This window comes from Echeneis naucrates, chromosome 15, assembly GCF_900963305.1.
Source record: "Echeneis naucrates chromosome 15, fEcheNa1.1, whole genome shotgun sequence".
NCBI lineage: Eukaryota > Metazoa > Chordata > Actinopteri > Carangiformes > Echeneidae > Echeneis > Echeneis naucrates.
Window position 1 is genome coordinate 15171590 of NC_042525.1, and position 21045 is coordinate 15192634.

General features: G+C 39.3%; 1 protein-coding gene across 10 annotated transcripts in view; it reads left to right on the forward strand.

The window, feature by feature from the left end:
• The window catches only part of LOC115055057 (mitogen-activated protein kinase kinase kinase kinase 3), a 34735-nt gene extending 17533 nt beyond the window's left edge, over positions 1 to 17202 (forward strand). The window contains exons 15-35 of one of the 10 annotated variants that reach the window (XM_029520469.1): positions 1172 to 1234; positions 3490 to 3542; positions 3941 to 3979; positions 7103 to 7177; positions 9553 to 9604; positions 9780 to 10149; positions 11744 to 11850; positions 12504 to 12545; positions 12885 to 12969; positions 13090 to 13169; positions 13290 to 13350; positions 13459 to 13576; positions 13668 to 13726; positions 13967 to 14070; positions 14375 to 14546; positions 14646 to 14714; positions 14858 to 14950; positions 15126 to 15196; positions 15530 to 15585; positions 15686 to 15739; positions 16507 to 17202. In XM_029520469.1, the coding sequence (XP_029376329.1) occupies positions 1172 to 1234; positions 3490 to 3542; positions 3941 to 3979; positions 7103 to 7177; positions 9553 to 9604; positions 9780 to 10149; positions 11744 to 11850; positions 12504 to 12545; positions 12885 to 12969; positions 13090 to 13169; positions 13290 to 13350; positions 13459 to 13576; positions 13668 to 13726; positions 13967 to 14070; positions 14375 to 14546; positions 14646 to 14714; positions 14858 to 14950; positions 15126 to 15196; positions 15530 to 15585; positions 15686 to 15739; positions 16507 to 16594 (1911 nt within the window). In that variant the 3' untranslated portion in view covers positions 16595 to 17202. The remainder of the gene's footprint in view (positions 1 to 1171; positions 1235 to 3489; positions 3543 to 3940; positions 3980 to 7102; positions 7178 to 9552; positions 9605 to 9779; positions 10150 to 11743; positions 11851 to 12503; positions 12546 to 12884; positions 12970 to 13089; positions 13170 to 13289; positions 13351 to 13458; positions 13577 to 13667; positions 13727 to 13966; positions 14071 to 14374; positions 14547 to 14645; positions 14715 to 14857; positions 14951 to 15125; positions 15197 to 15529; positions 15586 to 15685; positions 15740 to 16506) is intronic. The other 9 variants (XM_029520470.1, XM_029520476.1, XM_029520477.1 and 6 more) reach the window with 9 other exon arrangements.
• Positions 17203 to 21045: the final 3843 nt, after the last annotated feature.

Consider the following 21045-nt stretch of genomic DNA (forward strand, 5'->3'; position numbering starts at 1 on the left):
AAGATGGAAGGCACATCTCCACTTCGTCCACTCTACAATCACTTATGTTGGATGGGGGCACAACCATTTTATTGTGTCATAAGTTTTAGCCGGTCATTCGTGAGCATATCAGAGTCCTTTACATGAACCTGCATAACCTGATCATGAGAAATCACAGCAGTCAGTCATGATGTTGTGCTCCTGTTTCGCTGTATAAAAGAGATAATAACCACACTTATTCTAAAATTTTACTCTTAAACTGACATCAGCATGGAAAGAACAGCTTGAAATGACCAAAGCCATGTTAGGTAAAAATATCCCATGTCCCACCTGATAACATGGAGGGGGCGGAGTATAGGACCTAAACTGCAGCCAGCCACCAGGATGCGCTTGAGATATTTTGGTTTCATCCATTTTCATTTTTCGTCATTGCTGCTGTCCCTCCATTGATTTAATGTTCAGAAGCACCAGAATAAGTATTCTGACATCTGGTGACTTTCACCTCTTTTTCCCGCAGTTTTCACACTCTTATTAAAAGTAATCCAATAACATGGGATCTCTTTTGGTGGTGCTGACTGCTGTGGTTTTTAGCCCTTCAAGATGTGTCTGTAAAAGATTAAAGTGCGTAGCATTTTAAAATCAATAGTCATTACTGCATTAATCCTGTAAAACCTTATTAACGGCAAGAAATTCAAGCTAAAACACGGTGTGCAACAGAGTCAGTTGCTGGAGTAATTCATTATTTGTAATTTCTTTTTTAATACTAAACAAATAAATATTCATAGCGACAACAATAGAACATAATTGATTGAGGTAGCATGGAGTCTTAATTCAAAGAACTACTACAAAGATTACATCTGGTGAAAGATGGAGGCTAATAATTCACATAGGTCCTGTAATATCTTCAATAAATTTATTAGTTTTGGTGATTTATTTATTTACTTACTTACTTCCATCTGCTACAGTTTTCTCAGATTTCTTACATCTCTCACTGCTTCTCCTCAGATTAATGTTATAGTTATACCATTTTTTTTTTTTTTTGACTGATCCAGTGACACCATAGCCCATTTAGGCCTTCATCCATTTTCATCCATCGTCCTCTCTCTTGCACCCATGTCTCCACCCCTCCCCCCTCCATCAGTCCAGGTTAATGTATTAACTGAGGTCTCTCTCGCTCTGTCTTGCTGACCAGTGTGAATCTGAGCCCTATCTGGACTGTGTTGAGGAGCTCTACTATACCGCGAGATCTAATCTGGTAGTACTCTTTCTATCTGTCTCTCTCTCACTCTCTCTCTCTCTCTCTTTCTGCTTCTTTCACTTACCAACTACTTTTTGTGGGGTCTTGTTTATTTTATTTTCAATTTGCCTTTGTTTCTCTCACCATTGCACCTTATTTTTTTAACCACCTATCACCTCTAGCCACAATTCTTAATCTTTTTCTGAAAGACTAGTACCTTTCCACCTTTTGGCGCTCTTGCTCTCTGAGCCACTGCTGTCTCTCACTCTTTTTTCCCCCCATTTTCCAGACTGCTAATTGCTTTGGCTGCTCAGAGTCAAACATGAATTTTGGTTCATTTTCACATATTTGTTCCAACTGTTCTGGTCCATCCATCTGTTACTTTTCATTTAATTTTTTCCAGTCTTTGCTTTTGCCTCACTAATTGATGTCGTAGTTGTCATGGTGATAAGAGTCTTTAGTGATGTTGTTTTTGTCAGTGTCACTCTTCCTGTTTGCAGATGCATACATGTAATTCACACAAATATTACAATTAATCAGAACTATAAATCTTATGTTGTTTACACTTTTCTTAAAAATGAGAACCGTTTGAAACACAAACGCACAAAATAAAAATGCTGAAAAAGAAAGAGGTCAGTAGAGAAACATTGCCTAGCTCAAGAACACTTTGTGACATTTACTTTTTAATATCTATTTTTATAAACATGAACACTAACACTTTTATTTTTGCTTTATTGAACCTGATATTTGATGTATTTCTGAATCTTCCTCTACATGATGTGTGTCTCTGTTCTGTATACGACCACTTACATGTACTCTAACCTCTTGCGTCTTGTAGTTGACCAGAGCAATGAGGCCTTTTTTTGTGTGGGTGTGCGTGTTTGACTGTATGTCTGTGTTTATCTGCTCATATGCAGTATGCGCGTTTCCTTCTGCACGCTTCTGGCATTATGCGCTGACCTTTCTGTGACACAATGCGGCGTTCACATTGTGGCTGTAATATTTGTTTCAGTCCGAGAACAGCACTGAACTCCAGTGTTGCTCATTGTTTACCTGCACACTAATCATCTTGTACCTGGTGTGATCTGTGCTGCAGGATGCAAAATTTCATAAGTTATCACCACAATCCAGTGCATATTCAAAGAGTTTGGGGGGGGGGTCAGCTCTGTTTTTTTTGTTTTTTTTTTTGTTTGTTTTTCGAGGGGGGGGTCTTTTTCCATGTGTTCAAGCATAGAAAGGCTCCTTATCAACCAGTGCGTTACAGTCCTGCGACAGGTTGAACAGCTATTGTCCAGTTATATCGTCACATCCATAACAAGCAAAGCAGGGCTGTCAAGCTCCGGGTCTCACCAGATGCTGAAATAGTGTGATTGAGGCAACAGGGTACATTTAAAAAAAATATATATATAAAATTATCAAATACATTAAACATCAAAAGGTGTGGTAATTTAGCAATTAACTTTCTGATTGAAACTTGCTGTAGTTTCAGACAGCACAATTTTGTGTGTTTATTTCAGTGGTTTTCTTGGGTTCAGAGGTCAAACTATTTAGTTAAAGTGGCCACAGCTCACAGTTTATGTCTGCACATAATTTGCCATAGCCTGTACTAAAAGCAACTCTTCTGTTCCACAAACAAAGAAGATATATAAAAAATGAGCATGATTATTGCAGGAATCTATATGTCATTGTGTTCTTTTTCTGATGAGATTAAATAAGGAAGTCAACAGATACTCACTTACTGTCAGACAATGAGACACTGATAATTCCATTTTGTCCGAATTATTCAGCATAATTTACAGGTACAATGTTAATCAAATGGGCAAATCTGTAATAGTCAAAACATCATCAAATTGTGAAGACGCAAAGGCTGTTGTGGTGAACATAATATGATTAACACACCCATGAGGCCACAATGTGAACTCAGCAAGAGTCACACTTGTACACATAAAGTTGTCCTCATTCTATATATCTTTCTATATTTGTGATTATGACCGCTACTTATGGGGAGGATGCAGTTTCACGGGGATGGTATTCTTTCTAGCAGGCTCTTTAACTCTCTCTGTGGCCTCCACAGTAGCAGCCCCTGCAGCGATTTTGGCACTTGAACAGGGTTTCAGTTGTGGTCGCTACTTCAGTGTGGTTAGTTTAGCCACATAGCCCAGAGCTTCAGCCCTGTTTGTGCCTGTGGGGAAATCAGATACACAGCATCCTTTTAAATGAGCCAATCGTGTAATATAATGTCACAGCTGTAATATCTGTTTTCTGTTTTGTAGGACCTGCAGTTGGAGTATGGGCATGATTCACCAAGTCTACTGGGAGGAAACAAGTGAGTCTCACTCTTTGTGTCTGTAGTTTTTTTTTTTCTCCTTGGTTTCAATTCTTCCATCTTCACTGTCATATTTTTTTTTTAATTTGCCCTTTATATTGAAGAAAGTTGGGGATAAAGTTTTGGAGAGCCAGAATGTGAAAGGGATTTCTTGGTACAGGTTTGATAATTGATTCATAATTGTAGTATTGAGGATGTTAAAAGGTGTGTGCTTGTTTGAGCCTTCTGATGACAAGTATTTGCAGGACTTTTGTGGACTTTGCAGGCAGATTATCAAGTTCAGTTCAGAGCAGCAGAGCTAAAAAGATGTCTACCTTCTTCTTCTAAGCTAATAAATACTCAAATGAGATATGTCTTGCTTTCTGTCTTCTTCCTGCTCTTTTCTCTTTAATCAACAGGAGTCTTCTCAAGTCTGTGGAGGAAGAGCTTCAACAGAGGTAAGTGTCACACCCTGACTGGCACAGGATGTCTCAATTTGCTGTTCTTCTAACCACGCCCACCCATCAGCCAATCATCATTAACGCAGGACTAATTAGGCGAATCACACGCAACTAATGCTGCTGTAATGCCTCCCGGCTGTCATGGCTCTCAGCAGTTTGGACGGTTCTGGGTTTTCTTTTTCCTCCGTGGCTCGCTTCACGCTTTGATGTCACCAGGAAAAGGCTGTGCTTCATAGGCACTTCCTGCAGAGCATGGCTTACACACACACACACACACACACACACACACACACACACACACACACAAAACCACGCTCATGTGTGCACTCACCTACACACACACTCACACACACAGATATACTGTCTCTTTGCCAAAGCTGCAGTTGGTGTCCTCAGCAATACTACTGACAAGTCTGTGGATAAGTTCCTCTTATTTCCCCCAAAAGGCAATGATAATCACCATATTTGTGCTTTGCAGTTTTCTCTGATCTACTTGAGCAAATGTCTGTCATTTAATTTAGGGATGCACCGATGCGAAAGTTTTGGCCGATACCGATATCCGATATTATTATTGCTGTTATGGCCGATAACCAATATTTACCGATAACGATATCTGTGTTTAAAAAAAAAATAAATAAAATTAAAGAACAGTGTTACTAAGCATCATAAATCCAAATAATACCCTGAGAAAGTTAACTTGTCAAACTTGGCAGTATTCATGGAAAAAAGACATTTATTATATTGCAAAACATGTTTAAGCTCAAGTCACCTCTATTTAAACTCACATCTGTAAAAAAGCCTAAATCAAAAATATCAAAACATGTCCTGACTGCCTTGGACACACTGCTTGTGTGTGCGTTGCGTGAAAACATGCTTTGGTGTGTGTGTGTGTACACACAGGCGCTGTTCCTGCCTTTCACCGTGCTTTTGTACATTATGTATGACTTTTCTAAAACAAAAGCCGGTAAAAACAAGCAGGTTTCCACCATGGAACAGTTCAAGGCGCAATACACGGTCCTATCAACGTGTCACAGAAGTGAAAAAAATTATTTTTAATACAATATAAAATATAAAATATAAATATTTGTAATGCTATTGAAGCACACCGGACGTTATATGATTGCGACATCGATATACATTATTGGATTATTGATGGTATGATGTCTGTATGGCTCTGAACGGGTCATTTTCAATGCAAAAAATACACAAGAGTCCCAATCTATAAATGACGCGCCGCTGCATCCCACAATCTTGTGTTGCGTCACTGACGCAGTCACGTGCCCAAACAAATTCCGCATGGCCAAATCCCACTCCCCCTCCCAAAACATACACAGAAATAAACATCGGTTGTTAATATTTTGGTTGGTAATAGTTGGTAATAGTTTTACTCATCGGACCGATCCCGATATGTTAAAAAATGACCAACATCGCCCCATACCGATTATAGTGCCGATATATCGTGCATCCCTAATTTAATTCTTTGTTTGTTTTTTCAGTTATAAAGGTCAAAGAGAGTTTTCTCGTCTGTAGACAAAGGATAGAAAGTGAAAACAGATTCTAAATTAACTAAATAAAGCTCTGATTGTTTAAAATAGATGAATCCATTCAATAATTTACTTACATGATCAAAATGGTGACAAACTAGAAGTGAGAAGCAAGGTAGCAATTGTTGTTCTAAGTTGCCACAAGTGTTTCTCCAATGGTAATATTAGCCAGGCAGTGGATTACAGGCTTACAGAAAATTGACTCCTCGGTTTGTTTTGGCTTATAAATTTAACTTAAGGCTGGATGTTGAATGTGAAAACGTTCAACATGTAACAGTGTCACATTGGGAAATGTGACAAGTAGATGAAAGTTGCTTTCTCTTGCCTGTTGGCAACCCCTGTGGTATTCCCCAGGAGAATGGAGAGATGTTAATATTTAGACAGCAGTCAATGAGTCAACTGCCTGCCCTTGACTTTTTCTAGGTCCCAATCATTTGATGGCATATTTCAACTAGAAGTATCTAACTAGAAGTGTTTATAAAGTGTTTATATGTAAATAATATAGTAAGTAATTTAATATAAGTAAGTTCATAAATGATGCGTTATATATATATATATGTATTTATTATACTCACTGTCTGTGTTGCTTTTAAAAAAATTTGAAATTTGCTGCTTAATTCTGCATGCTTCAACTTTGCTGTTCTTTTGATGGGCTTTGTAAAGCTGTCGTTGAACTCTTATTGAAGATTTCCTGCAAAGATCTTTCATATTTAAAGCCTTTCTAACAGACTTTTGCTGTGAAATACTTGCAGGTAGTGAGTTGTTGAATCATTGACTCTGTTTCTGATGGTAAAATGAGGGAGGGGCAGATTAATGTGTGTCATATGACTGTCATTGCCTTGGTAGAATTAATGGTTTGGAAATATAAATAGCATTGAAGTTTTCAGGACACCTGAACAAAGAGGTAGTGTTGCATTTGCATGAACTCTAAGCAAACTTCCAAATCAAATTACAATGAGCAAATGAAATAACAGGGAGGCATCTAATATACAGTTACTGCAAAAAAGTGTGGTTTGTGTGACACCTTTCAATGAATGGATCGTTTCCCTGTGATGGATATAAATTGCGGTTGAGTTGTATTGACTGATTAGGGCTGAAGTCCACTGTAGGGCTGTATAGATCTGTAAGGACTGTATAGGTTTAAACAGTAAAGCTCAGGACGTGTCTTGTCGTGGACATAATTAGAGGCATGCTGTATTGTTTCTAAATTCCCCGTTGTGGTTCAGCCCTGATGGAAATCAGATGTTTTTTTTTTTATTGTTATTATTTTATTGATGTCAGTGGGAATGTGGGGCTACACTGTCTGTTTGGATCTGTTCAGTCCTTCCAGATCTGGGCTCAGGGGTTAGAGGTTTGTGGACCAAGCTTCACTCAGCTCTCCCTCCCCTTCTTCCCCCAATCCTGTTCCACTTCCTTCTCCTCCTATTGTCATCTCCTGTCTCCTTTGCTTGCTCCCTTTATCCCTTAATATCTCCCTCCTATGCTGTTTCTACTTCCATTTCTTTTATTTTCCTTCCTCTCTCCCACTCCTTCCTTGTCCCTTTTCCCCCACTCCTATCTTCACCTCCTCTCCCAGGGGCCATGTGGCACACTTAGGGGATGATGAGGATGAGGATGATGATGGTGCAGATGATGATGAAACTCACACTCAGTAAGTTGTCTCCCAGTTTTAGAACCAGAAGCCTCTCCCTGTCTCCCCATTGCTCTTTCTCTCCCCATGCATTCCTCCCTCTATTCAAAGAGGAGGATGAGGAGTAGGACAAGGAGGACATCTTCCTGTCTTTGCCCCAGTTTCATCCATACATCTCTATGCAGCACACCCCACCATCATGCCACATATGCCACCCGCATTTGTGTGTGTGTCTGTTTACAGCCTGTGTGTTTTCTATGCTGTTACTCCTTGTGTGAAGTTTAATAACTACTAACAGTAACCCTAACCTAAAGAAACAAACAAACTCATCTGGTGGTTGTTCATATACAGTTATGTTTTCCCTATTTTGCTTTCATATATGCACAGGGACAGGGACTAATTATCCACAGGTAATACAGAAAACCACAACATTAATAAAGCATTGTAGGAACATGTAAAGCTGGTAATTTCTCAAAATCAGGCACATTACTGAATTTTCCTCAATCCTAAATTTAGATTTTTGTGAGGCACAAATTATCTAGTGTGGGTGCAGTTTTGGTGTATAGAGCCTCATGACCTTGAGATCTTATTTGCCATTGTCTTGTTTTGTTCTCGACTTGCGTCACCATCTGTGCGCCTTGCTGTGTGTGCATGTGTGCACACTCACACAGCCTTCTGTCATCTACTGCCTTTATAAAAATGTATGTTTGGCGTCTGTCCTCATCCCTCTTTGTGTCAAAGCCAAATGTCTGCAGCAGACCCGAGCATTCCTTCTACACATTTTCCACCTTCAGAAAGGCCTTTAATACTTTCAGTTTTAGGCTTTTTGTTGATGGTCACGTCTTCAAAACAGGGATAACCTGTTTTCCTAAATTTACTGCAACCATTGTAGTGTAAAGTAAAATCAGGCTATTAATTGATTGCCAAAATTACTTCTGACATCAGAAAATAACATTTATAAAGAGAAGACGTTGAGTGGTAAACTAATTTGTGACCAAGTAAAACACACACCACAAACTATAGCTCCAAAATAAAGCTTTTTATCACAATAATGTTCCAGTGAGTATGCTGATGTAATGTAGATCTACTGGGTACCAGGTTAAATGATACAAAAACATCCTCACTTCTGTGGCCTGTTGCTGCAAAAAGTTTTTGTGATTTTGTTTTCTCAAATCTTAATCCAGTACTGATCCAGAAAATCCTGATCCTATATCTGTTGCCTCAGCATATGTACTGAAAAGAGTGCTGTGCTACAACTCTCTCTTTCTGACCCAATTTCTGCAACAAGGTGTTTTCTTTGCACCATCACAAGTTCAACTGAATGGTTTTGAGTGTGTCACTCCACATTTTCAAACACAGTTGGAGCTTTTACAGCTCCGCACTCATATTAAGTAAACTGTGTCAGTTACTACTAAGATAATTTGGGGGGGGGGGGGTAATGTTGACCTTGATTCAGCTATATCACTGTGACTCATTTTTATTGGTGTCTTTGTAATTGTGTTCACTGTGATTGGATCCCAGCATCTGTTGTCTGATCAGTTCATTGTTTGTCAGACATTAACTGGTTTCTCTTTAAATCTTCAGTCTGAAATAAAATGAAATGTTGAAGTCTCTGTGAATATAATGCTGGTCTGCATTCAAGATGATGATTATTAGGCATAAACAGATTATTTTGCTCTATAAATATTGCGTTCAATAGATGGGAAGAAGTACAAATGTTAGAATGCGTTGGATTTGAATTATTATAAATTGAAGTATTTAAAAAAAAATTCAAATGTAATAATAATTATAAAAATAATTTTTGTGGCACAGGCTATACTGTGTTATCAGTTTGCAGTATCAGTGCTGCTATTCGCAGAGACTTTACAGATGTTTATGTTTTCCTAATGAGCTCTGGTGTGTCAGCGTCTCTTTGTATGTAGTGGTTAACCTTTTACATTAGTTACCATGTGTCTGTCGTAGTGTGAGGTGATGGTTAGACTTGTCACTTCAGAACCGAGCACAGCTTCTTTTAACTTCCAATCATCCTGCAAAACAGTACATCTCATCTTTATGCTCAAAAAAACTTGATCACATTTTGCTGCATTTAAAACCAAAATTAATTGTTAGATTGTGCACCGCTCATCTCCTCTGTGTGTGATGAGCAGCCTAAAGACACACAGTATGGTTATTAAAGTAAGATTTTTTTTTATTTTTTTTTTGAGCAAGTACACTGAAGGGTTTTTATTGACACTGTCCATTAGGTTCATAGAAAAAAATAGCTTTAAAATGACAAGTTCAACCATGGCCTCGATGGTAATGCTTTTTTTTCCCCTGTATGTAATAAGCACGTTCATATTATTTTATGAATATTTCATCAAGCCGAAATCCTCAAATCATTTCCTCTCATTCTTCAGTAAATCAAGCACTATCATGAGGCCAAAGGTCCCACCACCACTTCCACCCAAGGTATGAACAACCAGATGATTTTCCTGTAGTGTTTAGTTGTAATGTGGTTTTCTGTTAAACGTCATTTGAATCACGAACTAGTTACCTCATCCTTGATTTTGTTCTCGAACTGTGGTCAATGCATGTACGATATCACAGACGTGGCTCTTTATTATTTTTCTGTGTTTCTTCTCAGCCCAAGTCCATCTGCTCATCGCAGCAGCAGCAGCAACAAAAACAAGACGACAGCCAATCACATAGCGAGGATGACGGCGGAGGGGGAGGGACCATCAAACGCTGTCCAGTCCCAGAGACACCGAGCCCAGCCAGGCCTGCCTCCAACGTCCCTCCGCGGCCCCCGCCCCCAAAGCTGCCACCCCACCGCCGCAGTAGCCTAGGTAACGACAGCCCTAAGCGCACGGACGTCGAAAACTCTGCCCCAGAGGATGATGGGAGCTTTAGACATTTCTGGGAATGGCTCCACACGCCTCACACAGAGGAGGAGCTGGAGGAAGCATGGGAGGTGCTGAAGGAGGTGAAAGAGGAGCAGGAAAAGGAGGAAGAGAGTAAGAGCAGCCTATTGGTAGATGGGTTATATCCGCAGACCCTGTTCCCCCCTTCGACTGGTTTTGTGGTCTCCCATTAGTCGGTCCTTGTAGTCTTATTTATTTGTTCCATTAGTTCATTAATAATAATGCCTTTTAACTTTTTTGTTTGTAGTTCCCTCCGTCCATCAGTCTTCGCTCAATATAATTGTTTGTCATCTTTTGTGAAGTCTGATTGGTTGTTTAATCCAATCAGTCGGTTAGTAGTATGCCACCACTTCCCCTCACTCCCTAGGAGGAAGAAGGAAGCGGAGAAAACATTGTCCTGGCTGATCAGAACACAGACAACAGCATACATTCATATGATGATGCACATATGAATCCTCTAATTATATTCAGCACTCAAAATTCATTTACTGTATGTTTGCTGTCAGCAGCCTGCTCTTGAATTCGTATTTGATTGGATTTTGCTAATTATTTGAGTTGTTTTGATTACATTTGGTCTTTCCCGTTGGCAGCTTTACGAATAATTAAACCCAACATTTGCAGCAAGGCACTCAGTATAAACAATGATGGATATTTTTGAGGTAAACTACCTCTGGTCTCTTTTGCCAACGCATTAGTATGTTAGTACGTCAAGGTCAATGAGGGATAGAAGCTTAGCAGAGACAAATACTGACTATATCCCAGTACTTCTGAAATAATACACACAAAAATATTATGATATTATTAGTGTATCTCCAATATTTACACATCTATGCTTTTGAAATTGTTCAAATTAGTTAAAAAAATATATATATTTTAGGTCTATATAAATAGCTGAAGTAAATTAATCTGGTTTTGCTCATGTTGGCTTTTGGTTCTCAGAACAGCTTTTAAGAGCAAGTTTTAAATTTTCTTACATCTTTTTGAAGATATAGATACTGTATTTGGGATAAACTATACAATGGAGATGGTTCTCACTAGGAATCAAGGAAGTTAGATCTTGTGGTGTTTGAGGATCCATCATAAACACATTGGGCAAAATAGTTAGCAGTGTGAGTTGTGTGAAGAAAGCAGTGGCACTACAGGAGAGATGGAGGATCAGAAATACACATTTATGCTGGAATGGTCCTTCAGCAGGCAGTGAAGCTCAGTGTTCACAAATGTGTGTGTTGTTCCTTCAATCCTGACAGGAAATGATTAGCTCCTCAGCCTCATTTTTGTACACTTTTTACTAGCTTTTAAAACCCAGTAGTTCAGACTAGATTAGTTTCTTGTTAGTGCTATATATATTGGCCCACCAGCCATAATCGCTCTCTATTGTTTGCTGTCTACTCAAGGGCATATAGTGCACTCACACCTTCATTTGGCCGTGACTATATTTGATCCTAGCCTGCTCCCTCCCTCATTCCCCCACGCTGCTCCCAGTATGTCTGTGTTACTGTTGTAGTTTGACTCCTCTGTCTCTAATCCTGCAGATTAGATCGTACTCACTGTGTGTTGTTCTTGTGGTCGTGTCAGCATCTATTTGTTCAGATACTCTCTGCAGATGCACATACACTCAGCCACTTACACACTCGGTTTCTCTGTGTTGCTAAGATACTGAGATATGTTGTGTTCTGTTCTGTTGTAGGTAATGGGCTGAACTCTCCACACAATGGTGAGAGGGACAGTCCAGCAGACAGACAGTCCACCATGCCCCCTAGTGTTCCCATAAGGAAAGACAAGAAGGATGTTCTGGTAAGCAGTCTGGGCTTTTACAGCAGTCACCCAGAGACCTACAGAGGTCTTTGGAGAATATGGAGGATCGATTTCCAATTCAAATCCAGATGTGTTCACTACTTCTGCATCTAAACAATTCATTAATAAATATCTTCTTGTACATGTTACTTTTGTAAGAGCGCATAAGTAGGTACCCTGGAATGTAGTTAGAAGTTTGTTTGCTTTTTGAGTGAGGAAACCCATTAGGGGATTATCTCATTATTACTTGACTCTGTTTTGCAAAGGAAAGGTCGGATTTTGAAATGTAATTGCACAAAGAATGGTGTCTGTAAATTCCAAAATGTCCAGATATGGTGGAAGATTTGATGATTTTGAAGTAAATATTCACATTAGTGTGCACGGTCCGAAATTAGCACTCACTGCATGCCCAACACAAGTATATTATTTGTTAAAATAAACCTTAACAATCATCACAATTAGCTGATCAATTAAGACAACTTAAATTTTTTTTCATCTACTGGCTGTTGAGCCGAAAAGTTAATATCAGACCCTGGTTGTGTGCATTGTTGAGCCTTGGAATGTGTTATTAGGATCACTCCCAAGCCATCGCTGACTGAATTTGTTTGTGTTTGTGTGTGTCTGTGTACCGTGCCATTAACTGTCTGTCCTAGAAGCCAATCAGCAATGGCCTCCCTCCTACACCCAAAGTTCATGTAAGTAATCTCCCTCCTCTTTTTGTTCCCCTTCAGAAAAGAGATTGCACTACTGACTCACATGCGTCTCACATTAGTTGGATTACATTGTGGTTTTTTATTTCATTCTCTAAGTTGGAAGTCAGTCACATACCAAATAATCTATCCCTCCAAAGTGTCCAATTAACCCTGGGGGTAATTTCTGAATTTTGCTCAAAATAAATTCTCTGAGCAAAAGCACAATGTAATAGGAAAAACAAGCCACGCATTCCTGTATCATAATCTGCACTTTACTCACCACATTGCCTTCAGAAGTCCTTATCTGCGCCATATTTGATTACTGTTTGATATCATTCACAGATGGGAGCATGTTTCTCCAAGGTGTTCAACGGCTGTCCCCTGAAGATCCACTGTGCCACCTCTTGGATCAACCCCGACACCAGAGGTAACCAATGGGAACCATACAGAGCAATGAATACATCATAAGTGACATCCTGATTTAAAGCAACCCGACTTTTAACTGCTGCTATTCTTAAATGTGTGTGTGTGTGTGTGCACACTTCAGATCAGTATTTGATATTTGGAGCTGAAGAGGGGATATACACATTAAATCTGAATGAGCTGCATGAGACCACAATGGAACAGGTGAGACTTTTTCTTTTTTTTTGTGAGAATCCCATCAATAATTATATTTTCCAGTGTCAAATATTATAAGATGTCTGCTACACCATGGTCAACACTGGCTGCATCTATTCTTCTCTACAGCTTTTCCCTCGAAGGTGTACCTGGTTATATGTCATGAACAATTGTCTTCTTTCCATATCTGGTGAGCTCTGAAATATGTGACACTTTTAAGATGTAAAGAGTTTTATCCGAAGTCAACATTAGTCTTTTATTTTCTGTTTTAATCTGTTGCAATCAAATGCACTTCCAGGAAAAGCCTCCCAGCTGTACTCCCATAGTCTGAGTGGTCTGTTCGAACAGGCCAGACAGTTACAGAAGTTACCTGTACCCATTCCCACACACAAGCTGCCTGATAAGATGATTCCCAGGTAACTTCCTCAAGCAGGATGCCAAACATATTTTACTGAAGTCATAGAGTGTAGACCTATTTTCATTTGTTCTGTGTCTATCTGTTTACAGGAAGTTTGCTGTATCCAATAAAATTCCAGATACTAAAGGGTGCCAAAAGTGCTGTGTAGGTGAGTTATTGTGATGGAGAATTTTATCCATCGTAACCAGTTCATCAAAATATGCCAGATTGTGGATCATTATCTTTACTGTATCAACACTGTAAAAGGACAGACGAAAGTACAAACACAACACATTTAGGAGCATGTAAGACCTTTAACAGCCAGCGATGCAGGTGAACATCCTCATGTTGAGACAAAGTAACAGGGAATGATGAGTTGTTGTTTTTTGTTTTTTTTTCCCCCGTGCAGTGCGTAACCCATATACAGGCCATAAGTACCTGTGTGGAGCCTTCCAGTCTAGTGTCATGCTGCTGGAGTGGGTGGAGTCCATGCAGAAGTTCATGCTCATCAAGGTCAGTCTTTCCTCTCTGCAGGACCCCTCATTTGTGTCTTCTCTTCTCCATTTTCAGAAAATGTTTAATTATGAATATGATACTCAGCATCAAGAAGACAGCTGACACCAAGCTCAAGTACTGCAGACAGTGTGCTGTGTGTCTGAAGAGATAAAGATACAGAGGAACTTCTTTTTTTATTTCTCTCTAAAATCATTTCATTTAGTTCTGTATATGTCTTGCAGAACATACTGCTGACTTCCCGTCTTTAGGAAAATCTCTAGGCCTGTAAGTTTCATCTACTTTCTTTGTATCTGTGTTTCAGAATATCGACTTTCCATTGCCATGTCCATTGGAGGTCTTTGAGATGTTGGTGGTCCCGGAGCAGACCTACCCTCTGATCTGTGTAGCAGTCAGTAAAGGCACAGAACTCAACCAGGTGGTCCGGTTTGGCACCGTAAACCCCAACTCCACCTCCTCCTGGTTCACAGAAGCAGGTGAGAGCAGTGTGACCAGAGCTGTTTTGGTAATATTGCAAGATTTGATCATATTTTATTGTAATATTGAGATTAAAAATAAAAACATTTTCCCTGCAGACACACCACAGACGTGTGTGATCCATGTCACCCAGCTGGAGAGAGACACTATCCTGGTCTGCCTCGACCGTGAGTAACACACAAATCTTTTTTACACACATATTTATGCAGTGAAATATAGACTACTTCGGGTCAGAATGGGAAAGGTTTCTCTCTATTTTTTTTTTAACAGAGCAATGAAATTTCACTCTCTTCCCCATCTCTTTCCACAGGGTGTATAAAGATAGTGAACCTCCAGGGCCGGTTGAAATCCAGCAGGAAGCTATCAGCTGAGCTGACATTCAACTTCCAGATCGAATCCATAGGTAAAAAAAACAGAGCCATAGGTGCTCATTTTAAATAGATCAGGAGGCAAATGTTGAAACATTGCAACTCATTCCTGCATCAACAATTAAATCATCATAAAATCAATGAATAGAAAATCACCTCTTAGCACTTCTTATACAACACAAGCTAGTTTGTATGTCCATGTCCTTGCAGTGTGTCTCCAAGACAGCGTACTGGCATTCTGGAGGCACGGCATGCAGGGACGGAGTTTCAAGACAAATGAGGTACAATAGACTGAATTTGTGTGTGTGTGCGTGCATTTAAGCGGATCTAAAAAGAAAATGCATACATGATAGAGTTTGTGGCGTGTGTAATGAGGATTTTATTCCACCTCTGACTTTGTAGAAGCTGCTGATTTCCTGTAATATAAGTAGAGTGATGGTGCAGGAGTTAAATTCATATATTAGACATAGATATCTGACTTCACCACCAGAAAATAATATATAAATGTAGTTTTTCTGACACCCCACAATTTATGGCTAGGTGGTTTTTCCTGACAGGCTCTGACCTTTAGTATGTGTGTCCCTGCTTTTGTCTTATCTTTCTCCATTCATCAGATCACCCAGGAGATCTCTGATAGCACACGCATCTTCAGACTACTGGGATCAGACAGGTGAGAACACACACCGCCACATTAACACTGACTTCTCCCTCGATACAAATCACCCATTTAGGCCTGTGTTAACACCAGCTTTAATGTTTTATCACTAAAGACGTGCTGACTGTAGAGATCCAGATGATGAGGACAGAGGCCTCTCTCTGCCCAGGTACACTCACTGCTTACTGGCCACACATGGCCCACTACTCCACCTCTTTCTCTCGGGACTTTAAAGGCTTTACATCAGATACCACTGATCACTCAGACTGAATGCATGAGAAGATAATGCAAACATACAGCAAAAAATTATGGGAATTTATTGGCATTTACCAGTCTTGACAGCCCACCAACACCAAAATCTTCTTTGTATGGTAACTGTCAGTAGAGCATTGGTAATACCTCAATCATTTTTGGTGCCTGGGATTGATTGAAGTGTTGAATCATATAAATTCTTTCAACTACCAAGAGCTACTTTTGTGTGGACTGCATCATGTCGGTGCAGACTGTCTCATTGCACAAAAGCTGAGTGCCTTAGAGTTATGAAGTGTGAATGTGTGAGCCTTTGGGTATTAACAACTCTCTTAGTTCTTCTTAGGGTAAACAGTGGACTCCATGAAAGGCTCACTTTCAAAACAAATTGCCTTTCTTTCAAACAACAGGGCTTTTATTAAGGCTTGAACTATATCATGTGTGGGTTGCTGGCTGTCTATAGATATCTCTTCAGTAAATCCTGGGTCTTCGCTGTCTTTATACTTCTTTATATTCCTCTGTGCATTCATTTTTGTCGGTAATATTCCTGAAGCAGACTTGCCTGTTCTTTTATCAGGGAAACAGCCAAAAAATTATAAGCGATTCATGCTTTTTTATCTAAATCTTCCCATGAAACTCAATTCGATGTTTCATATGTGTGTTTTTGGTTGTGTGTTTGTGTTGCAGAGTGGTGGTGCTGGAGAGTAGGCCTACAGACAACCCTACAGCCCACAGCAACCTCTACATCCTGGCAGGCCATGAAAACAGCTACTGAGACACAGACATGCTCACACACCTCACACACAATCTGTAAACAGCCTACCACTAATGCAAACTAGGCAGTAAGCAAATGGGAGACACACTAAGCCCAACTCTACCGCTAACAACCCCCCCCCAGCCTCCACCTTCTCACTTGGCCTGGGAGATGAGCAGATTGTGGGTACAGATGTGGATTCCCGCTTGCGGACATTTCAAATGCACAGCAGTGTCATGTGTGTGAATTAGGTTTGTTGTAGCTGGACAGTGGGTTGTGGACCCAGGGCAAGATCAAGCTAGTTTGAGTTGTAATAGAGAGATGGCAACCCAGAATCCTGGTACCATCCCACCTTCCTCTGCATACTGCACACTGGGAAAACAGCATCCAGCACACAAGTTTGACTTCAACACTACTTCAATTACTACGTCTACACACACACACTAGTACTACTACTGCTACAGCTACTCGCGCTTAAGCTTCACAGAACAGCCATCTTGCACAGAAAACCTGCCCTCCTCTCCTCCTTCCGTCTTTTCCTTCGACCTCCTTCCTCCTTTAGTCTTTCCCATCTTCCCTTAGCCTTCTGAGTTTTTTCTTTTTCTTTTTCTTTCTTTTTTTTTTTTTTTTTTTTTAACTACACCTTAATTTATTGTGGCATGATGTAACTTTAACAACCAGGATGACTTTCCTGTTTTATTTGTTTTTTGTTTTTTGTTTTTTTTTTAAGGTTAAAAAAAAATAAAAATAAATAAAAAGACAGACAAAAGAGCTTTGCCACCTCCGCTTGCATCAAATTCCAGTACCTGTCACTACACCACACAAGTGCTTAATTGACCTCTATTTAATTGTTGTAAATATAAATGTAGTATTTTTTTGACAGAGACGAACACTAAACAGACTGGTCATGTAGATAGTCGTGTGTATAGTTGCTCTGTACAACTGTGGAGACAAGCAGATAGACGGACAGGCACGGAGGAGTGACAGGGCAGTAAATTCACTTCCAAGTTCCCTGATCATGTGACGAGGGCCAGGAAGACTAGACCCAGTCTCCTCATGTGGATAGCTTTAGCACCTGATATTCTAATAATGATCTGGAGCTCGGAGCAAATACAGGAATTGGCACTGATTGGTCATTTTCATTTTGCATGCATCACCATTTAGACTTCCTGCTTGTTTGCACCATAGCAACTGTCACCCGGGCAGCAGATGTTGTGATTCCTGTTCATTTAAGTTTGTTTGTTTTTTTTTCTGTTGTGTCATCATCAGTTTCACCTTTTCTTTATTCCATTTTAATCAAAAAGTTTTCCTTACATTTTATTTTTATTTTTAACGAACCACTGGTGTTGAAAATTTGCACAGAGGAAAAAAAAAACTTATTGGGTGAACAAATGTGATGTCATTAGAATATGTGACTGTGTGTGTGTGTGTGTGTGTGTGCGCGCGCAGTGTGTGCGTGTCTGTTAAGTCAGAATATGCACACAAGAGTGCTTTATGTACAACTCTGCTCTTTAACAAGTGACTGTTGTTTCTGGCCAAAGCCTCTTGAAAAAAGCACCAAGAAAAAAAAAACGCTGCATTGAGACAGAAAGAAATCGTTCACATTTTTACAGGAGACCTGCTGTATACGAACTATTAACCATCATTTGTAGCATTAAATCTAACTGGATTTGTAAATGGAAAAATATATTTTACTGGATCTAGAATCATTTGAATACACCAACCACCTGAATTGAACAAACACTGCTTGAAAACAAGCTGTCAATTTAGCACAGTATTCACATTTTGTCCACCTAAAAGTTGCCTATAAATGGAAAAAAAAAAAGCAAAACTTGTGTATAACACTTAGCACACACAACAGATTTAGCAGCAGCTGCTCATCAGACAGAAGCTCGCCCAGCAATTTGGTGATGGGCTGGTCTTGAACTTTTTAGTAGATTTTTATTTCTGTGCAACATTTGATTTAGTCATATTTGCTTTTGATCTTTCTTGCTGGGACTTATTTAAAGGCCAACATCTGTATGAGAGATCGCATTACTCACATGTCGATGTCCACCGTGTGGTTGTGGTGTGTTGGTCAGTCTAAATGTGGCAGTACACTACAAGCTTCTACAGATGTGACACTAGAGGTTGCTTTCTGAGAATAAAACTCATTTAGGTCATTATAACACACCATCTCTAAGGCTGAGAACTTACAGAGCTGAAACATTGGGGCTTATTTTTCAAGTGGATCTCTTTCCAGAAATGTATGTCTAAGCATTTCTTCATTATCTCAACGTGACGCTAAAGCCCTTTAACAGTGAGATGCCTTGGTTTCTCTGTGATCACTGGAACGTTGATTTCTTTACTTGATAGGACTCAAAATGTAATGATAATGATTTTATCTTGTGCAAACCCAGACAAGTGACTTCTGATGAGACATCTGACCTCTAATCCAAATTCAAATACAAAAAGTATCGGGAGCAACTGCAGTATTTTCTTTGAAGCCACCTGTGAAGTAAATAGATGCATGAATGTGGATGACAGTGTTTCAGCTCTGTGTATGTTACCGAGGTGGTTGTATCAGGGACGTGTCACCATGTTGGGGGACTGATGGTCGATGACACAAATGTGTTTCTCAATCTGCCAACATGGTGACATATCTCTCATCCAGGTATTAGTGATTGAAATCATATCAGTGGCCCTGCACATGATGTTTCACCATGATTATGAGTCTACATATCCTCTCACTGGATTCCAGCTGCAGATGCTTTATTGCTTTGTTGTGGTGAAGTAACAAACAAGAATAGTCTAGTTATGTGCGAATCCACTATGAGGATATAAATTTTGTCAGTTTTTTTTTTTTTTTTTTTCATTGCTGTGCACACTTGTCTCGTATGGAAATGCCCACAGAGTTTGAAATATTAATTATGACAAAGTACAAAATTTCCATGTAGTCAGTCGGGAACAGAAACTGTCATCTTTTGTGTTGCTCAGTATGAGACGGAATGCTGTTAAAGATTTGCCCACACATGAAACCGTGAAACAGAGAAATGGCATATGAGTTGGTGTTGATTTAGACATTTGCTCAAACCATGAGGCCTGAGAAAAAAGGATTTAGTTCAATTTCATACAGTTACTTTTTTTTTTTTTTAACAAAAAATGTGTTCATTCAGCATCATGCAAGTTTTTTTGTTTGTTTGTTTTTTTTTCTCATGGTTTCATCAGTTAATGAAATTTTAACAGCATCTCATGACCAACTCTGTCACTGGTTCATGGCTTATCGGAGAAAACCCAGCCAACAGTTCCTTTACATTAGGTTTCTGTTTATGACAAAGAAGAAATTTATCACATTGTATTATGTTCTCTGAGACGCTCTGTACAACATCACCTCTCAGTCAACTGTATGAATGAGCAAAAGAGAAATTTCTTATGACATCTCAAGTCCAAGAAAAACTACCCTGTAGCAGCAGCTCCGCCCAAATCATTGATAGTATCTTAATGTTTTCATTGAAACAGACAGTTTTTATTTCTCTCGAATTTATACATTTTTAGGTTTGGGGAATCTGACTCATTGCGGCATAACCAAGAATGGTCTTTATGATTGTATAATGCTTTGAGAATTCCTAATTCATGTGGTCATAATACATTTAATCTATGAACCACTAGAGCAGGTGCCAATATGGCCGTCTACTTCTGGGTCAAATCAGGTGGGACAGTAATTCATGTTGACCTGAAGTGGGCACCAAATATGGGAATAATAATTGGAGCTTGTTTCCCCTGGGTTGCCTCTTCGTTCTAGCACTCCATTTATTTGGTGCTCCAAGCAGATTGATGAGTTATTTGCAAAAGCAGTTTGATCCAGATCTCCCACTATAAAGAAAAACAAAAAGTCTCCTCTGTTCTGTCGCGTTAACATCACCTTTGTCTTTTGTTTTCATGATGCAATGCACACGTTATGAAATGTACATAGTGTAAAATAAAAATGGGTTTTCTTTACATACTGTATAATTGCCTATATTTTGTTTCAGAAGTGTAACAGATTTATGAGATGACAGGTTAACACATTAAAAAGAAGGAAGTGAACCACCGGCTGTCTCGTGCAGGTCATTTCTGATGAGGAACGGATTTGTTCATGGAAGATATTTTGATGTGTCGCATTAAAAAAAAAAAAAAAAAATCTCAAGTGTGAATAACATTGATGGATTATCGGTCATGGCGCAGGCAAACTTTAGTGCTGAAGAGCCATCAGTGCCATCTGTTCTTTTCCCAGCTGCTGAAAAAGGCTTTTGTTGTTGCTTTATTATTATTATTTTTTTTTTTTTTTATGTAGACAAGGACTAATTTCAAAACTTATGTGAGGGACTCCAGGTCCTGTTAATATCGTCTAGATGTGGAGCTGCATTTCCAGGTTATTGTAGAAAAAAAAAAAACAACTATACACTTCTTGCTAGCGATCGTTAACAAGTCTTCGGCTAAGATGTTGAAAATGT